The sequence below is a fragment of the Barbus barbus genome (assembly GCF_936440315.1).
Source record: "Barbus barbus genome assembly, chromosome: 11".
Taxonomy (NCBI): Eukaryota; Metazoa; Chordata; class Actinopteri; order Cypriniformes; family Cyprinidae; genus Barbus; species Barbus barbus.
The window spans coordinates 10,677,725-10,684,269 of NC_136739.1; the positions used below are offsets into that span (position 1 = coordinate 10,677,725).

Below are 6,545 nucleotides of genomic sequence, written 5' to 3' on the forward strand. Positions count from 1 at the left end.
CTTGCCTTGCGTGTTTTCCTCGTTTTTTGATATCAGCCCATATTTCCTGGATTAACCCTTTGCTTTAACGTTCGGACTCTGTTTGCACCTCGTTTGGATTATTGCTTGTGTACCTGGATTATCTCTCTGCCTTGCCCTATTGGATACTGTTCGCCGATCGTCGACCCACGCTTGCCCTAGGATCTCTCTTGTGTCTTGCTCGTGTCATATCTGTTTGCCTGTGTATTGACTATGTTTGTAAATAAAAGTTTGCACATGGATCCGCACATCTCACGCCTTGTTCGCTCCGTTACAACCTGGATGGCTTGCCATAATTGATGGAACCATGAATGGATAGCTTTAGGGCATACTTCTTTTCAAAACGAGATGGCAATAAACCCCAAATAAAGTAAATGTTCAAGGACAAAAATCATATCCTAATAATAATGCAACTGTCCTTCTATGTAAAATAAATATGCTCTAAATCCACAACTTCAATATGAGGTGCACATTAAGTGCCCTGGAAGTACTTAATGCAAATCACACATATAAGGCTATAAAATATCTCTACAAATGTTATGAGTCAGCTAATGAGTATTGTGGCACCTTTTTTTGTGGGGTGGGGGGGGGGCTGTCTTCAATATTTAGACAAAATCAAAAATTAACGACAATCTGAATATTTACGTATCTCTCACGGGAAGTGCAAAATCATGATTGTACAAACAGGCTGGTTCTCTCTGTTAAAGTTGATTTCACTGCATAATGTCTGGCTCAGTACTGATGCGGCTGCTGCAAAATTATTCATTGTGAAGTTAACAAGCTCTCAGCTCTTACAGACACTCTTATTAATAGATGTGTCTTAAAAGTGGCAGGCCTTTTTCATCAACAGCACTCCGCCTGCCCTGGTAAACACATTTAGAAGAGATTTACCCATTCGTGCAGGCTAATTTAGTCTAATCTTGGTGATATCAACATTATGAAAAATTACAGGTCTGTGCTTACACATTCAAACAGAAAAATTGTGATTATTGATAGCCACGCTGAAACAGGATGGGCTGTGTTGCTGTCTGATTAGGTAACAGCTAACTGAATTTAATTAGTTTACCTTTGAACTCAAACCACTGATGAATTCCATTTAATTATTCAAACCTGAGAAACAGATTTTCACCTGCTTAAAAATGCACTATTGCATTGTTTAATTGTGTATTCAAACAAGTAATCCACAAACCTGAACTAAATGATCACCTAAAGAATTTATATGCTGTAATTTAAGTTGTGGATGATTAAAAACAGCAAAGGATCAATATCCACTTTGTAAAACCCTTGGGACTTCTGTACTTGCCTTAGATTTATCTGGTCTTAAAAAGGTCTGTCAGTGTTTTGTGTGTATAATTGTTTTACAGAGTGTTATTTTTAAATGTCCCCAAATATCATACTGTCTACATGGAGGGCAGGAGGTCTGAAAAGGAGAGGCACAAACAGATGTTCAAGGAAAATGTGTACTGCTTCTTGTTCAGCACCACATCCTGCTATTGCAGTCATCATGCATTAAATAATTAGTTAAATAATAGTGACAATCAATCTCATCTTTGAAATCATGGGTGCAGGCTAAAAGAAAGAGATTATACTGACAGAAAACTAGACAATCTTGTATTGGCTTTAATAGACAGTTCCCTTTGCGGCAGCAGTACAGGATAAGTGAGACTTGAAATTTACGTCAACATGCATCAGTCCGGATGTCAGAATAAAATCTAAAACTAAACTGTATTTTAACACATTAGCAAACTATTTTTAGTGACACTTGTTTTAAATTAAGGAGCATATGTGTTGTTTTTATACCTTAAGGAGACACTTATTCTGACGCTTAAAATAACATTCGTTGTCCAGTACAGTTTTTTTCTTTTTTTTAATAATATGTTTGGCTTAGAAAATTGCTGTTACCACATGAAGCACATTTTATCTTACAGTGTAAATACATCTCCACAGAATCTGACCCTTAAAATAACATTCATTGTCCAGTACGTTTTTTTTTTTTTAATAATATGTTTGGCTTAGAAAATTGCTGTTACCACATGAAGCACATTTTATCTTACAGTGTAAATACATCTCCACAGAATGCCTGTGAAAAGGAGCACATATATGCTAATAATAATAAAAAAAATAAGACAGAAAAAAAAAACATTTTATTAGAAATATGAATTTATTGTATTAAACATGGTGCTTTGATCTTGCTAAACAACAAATAATTAGTCCGTGCAGCGCTTGCAATGTACTTTACAGATAGGAGATCTATAACCATTACAAAACAGTCAATATGTGCAGCAGCGCCCATGTGTTTGCACATATAAATATTTCCGCTGACAAATGTAAGACTCCATGCCTGTATCTGATTTGAAATCTGGGTGGTTCGTGTCATAATGAAGCACTTGAATGTAAGAGCAGAAAGGCGTGTGCGCAAAATGGAGAGAGTGCGTTAGTTGATTCAGTTGATTTCCAAACAATATGTATGTATATATACATATTAGCGAGCCAAATAACACTGTGTCCTGTTTGCAATGAGGACATCGAAATACATGTCCATCAGGTGGTACACAAACTTCATGTCATGGGAGTGCATAATCCTCATCACGTCTCTAGTACGCACCCACGATGACCGCCTCTACCTCTTTGGAGGGTCTCCGGTCCGTTACCAAAAAGTTTATCATCCCTTCCGACTTGATCAGCAAGTTACAGCCCAGGAAAAAGATCCCGAAGACTACTGTGAGGGAGAGGACGCACATCACCGCTATCTGAACTATTCTCATGATGAAGAGGCTCCTTTCATCTGGAGCGGCCGCCGTGAAGCCGTTATCCGTCACCACCGACGAGAAGTTACAGCACAGTAGGATCTCCTCAGTCCGGTTGGAGAAGATTCCGCTGTCCGTTTGGTTAAATGTAGTATTCATGTCTACTGTTTAAAACAATCGTCCTGAAAAAATACTTTGAAAAGTCAGAGAAATCGAGCAGTTCCGATCTAGGAGTCTGAACGCATGAGAAATTGCGTAAAAAGTGTCCGTAAAGTCAGGCGCACCGATCCAGCGTCTCTTCTTTGGCGCACTGGCGTCCCATGACGCGCTCCTGCTCTGATTCACTGTAACTACACAGAACTCTTCTGCTCAACATCACACCTGCTCAGTTAAAAGCACCGAAAGAGCCGATGGGAGTTGACTGCTATTCCCCCACTCACAAGTTCTGCCTTGTGGTGCCACCTACAGCAAAACTAGTAGTATTACAGTTCCCCGAGGAATATTTAAAACAACAGTCTAATAACCACGTAATAAGCCTTGTGAGTGCTTAAGTATAATCTTTACATTCAAAATGCATGGTAATATATATATATATATATATATATATATATATATATATATTATTCAATTATTAAAATTAACATTATTATGAAAAATAATTTTAAAAATGCATATTTACATTTAAGGGTTTCAAAGTTTATAGCCCTGACACAGCATCTCTAGAGGCTCCTGTCTTGCTAAAGTATTTTCTGTCACTTCTGAACCCGCTATGGCCTCCCTGTCATGAACTCAAGCCATATATCTGCCATCTGCCAAAGAACTGAACCAAGATCATTTGAAAAATACAAATAAGACACTGTTAATGTCTTCACCTTGACATCGAGAGCAAATCCTTTAGTGGCGAGCCAGAGAAATTTCTCAAATTTCACACCAAAACACTGATTTGAAAACAAAATAATTTTAAAAGGTTTCAAAGTTAACGAAGTAGAGATTTAAAAGCATTCATCCTATAAAAACACCATTTTGCTGCATTAAAATAAAATATATTTATATCAGTTTTATTGTACAGCTATGTTAAATTTGAATTGAGAGAGATGATTTTTGCAGCCTCATTCATTCATTCATTCGTGTTTTGTACTGTACATAGAGCTTGAAGAAGAAAACAGAAGAAGCAGAAAAACAAAACAAAGAAAACAGCACAAACTTAAAAAAAAAAAAAAAAAAAAAAAAACATTTCTATAAAGTTCTGTACACTATACTTTTTGTTAGCTTGGCTTTAGATGACAAAAATGGTGCTTCTAAGCTAAATCATATTTGCTGTAGCCATCTACCACTATAGAAGATTGATGCATCTACGATGACTTCTGAAAACCCCATAGATGGGAAGAGGGTCCATTAGTCTTCAGTTGTGATCAAAATTCACCTTTAAGATTCACACTATTATAAGGTCCTGTGTCTAAATAACATTTGTACCATATATTTACTGTACACCGAGCATTTATTTAAAATGATTGTTGTCAAACCCATAAGTCAACAGAAAAGACATGAGTCAACTCTTCTGGCATTCTCTACTATCAGGACATCATTGACATGTCACTGTCTCCATCTGCTGGTCAGTCGTCATAAATTAATCAGGTTGATTTTAAAGACATGACTTTTTATATTTCCCTACAGACAACAGGGGCAGTGCTGTATTTGAGTATTTGAGAGTCAAACTCGAGCTTAGATCATATTTGACTAAAAGTCTAATAATAGATTGCAAAACAACCACACAATGGATGCAGTAATCACTGTAGCTGTTTGGACAAAATGTCTTTGAGATTTGGTCCATATTTCATAATTCCATTACATTATCTATGATCCAAAAACATTTGGCAACCCGGAAGTGTCAAAATACTTTGTCTAAATTTAGTAATAATTGTTAAAAGTAGCCTGGGTTGGACTGGGTTTATACATTTAATCAGAGTGTTGTTATTACTGAATCTATTACTTCTAATGTATTCTACTACTACTACTACTAAACAGAAGTCTTTCATGATGTCAGATCAGAGTAAGTAAAGAGTACATATTCCATTATGAATCAGGTCATGAATGTGTTGAGTGAACAAAAATAAGTTGTTGTTTCTTCTTCTTCGTCTTCTTTTTCTCCCTTTGTCACTTAGGAACAGCATAGAGAGTGATTAGACTTATGTAGAAGGCTTGGGTCTGGTGAAACCTGCAGACAAACCAGACCATAAACTGCGTGTGAGTAGAAACCAAATGAAAGAAAACACTGAAGATGATGATGGTCACTGGAAGACATTGGGACTGGTGAGGATCACCGTCATGGTTTGTGTGGGCTGGACTCAGCAGTAGTGTACTTAATTTAGCATTTCATAATATATTATTTTTTTCCTCCACAAGTGATGAGGTGAAAAGTAAGAGGTGACATTGCAGTTTATAATTATCCTAACAAACATATAGTTTCTGTCATAGTTGTATATTTCTGAACATTCCTTTGGAAAATACTGTAATAATCCAGTGAGATGTTTGTTTGAGTCCTGCAACAGATGGTATGACCCACACATCATCAAGTCACTGAGTCAATCTGGGATTACACGAAGAGACAGAAGCAACTGAAACAGACTAAATGCATAGAAGAACTGTGGCAACATCTCCAAGACACTTGGAGAAATGTGAAATTTGAAATGCTATTAAGTAAGGATATTTTCAAAAATAATGTCATAAATAAATCTGTCTACTATATAGGCTACATCAAATCAATATTTGGTATGACCACACTTCTCCTTTAAAACAACTTTTATTCTTATACATTTGCAGACAGTTTTAAAGGTACTTTAAAGGCCTCATACCATTTATGCAACTGCAGTGTAAATGCAACAGCTGCATTAAATTTATGACCATTGGAAATCTTCACAACTTAATCAGAGCAGCGTAACTCTCTCTCTCTCTCTCTCTCTCTCTCAATTCAATTGAATTCAAATGAGCTTTATTGGCATGACTTGCACAGTATTGCCAAAGCATTGTCCATTACATGAATAAGGAACAAACAATTATATAATAAATAAGCAAAACAAGAATAGATATGTAACAATTAAGTAAATAAGTACATGTATACTTTTTTTTCACAAACAAGAAACAAGAAAAATATTTACGACATTGTTTAAAAAAAACAACAGTACAGCATGTAAGAAATTATCTTGTTTCAGTTTTGTCCACTGGCTGACATTCTGTGGCAGTCTGATATACATCTTACTGATGTTGTGATCATTTTGGAATATATATATGTATAATATATATATATTCAATATATACAATACATTTATATATTTTAGAAATTAAACAGAAACACCGCGGAACAAATTACATTACATTACATTGTAACATTGTACATAACATTAACATTGTGTGTTTGTAGCATGTGTTGCCCTTCTGTGCCTCGGCTGCATGAATATGCCGCTGTGATTTAATATGCTGAGATGTGTCATTTTTCCCACCATTAGTGCGACATACTTTGCAAAAGGCGTGGGCGTTGCATGGCTTCGAGACCAGAAATTAAATTCTTCCGTCCAGCTGTTAAATTTACACAAATATTTTTTCTTCGCCTAAGCACCACCTGACTCTTCTCCTTCCATTTCTACCACTGATGGTAGATTCAACTTCCCGCGTCTACTTGCGCAGAAATCTACAGCGCAACTGAGTTGTAGGTTGCCAGATTGCCAAGTTGAGGTCACAAATGGTTTGAAATTTGTGTATTGTGTCGAGGTGATGCATTGGGTG

The 6,545-nt window shown here is 36.2% G+C and overlaps 1 protein-coding gene across 1 annotated transcript; it reads right to left on the reverse strand.

Moving 5' to 3' along the window:
* Nucleotides 1–2,612: 2,612 nt before the first annotated feature.
* Nucleotides 2,613–2,924, reverse strand: LOC306877108 (protein reprimo A; the record flags this gene model as incomplete). Its single annotated transcript, XM_079428645.1, has 1 exon — nucleotides 2,613–2,924. The coding sequence occupies one exon, from the start codon at nucleotides 2,922–2,924 to the stop codon at nucleotides 2,613–2,615; it is 312 nt and encodes a 103-aa protein (XP_079284771.1).
* Between the last annotated feature and the right edge of the window lie 3,621 nt (nucleotides 2,925–6,545).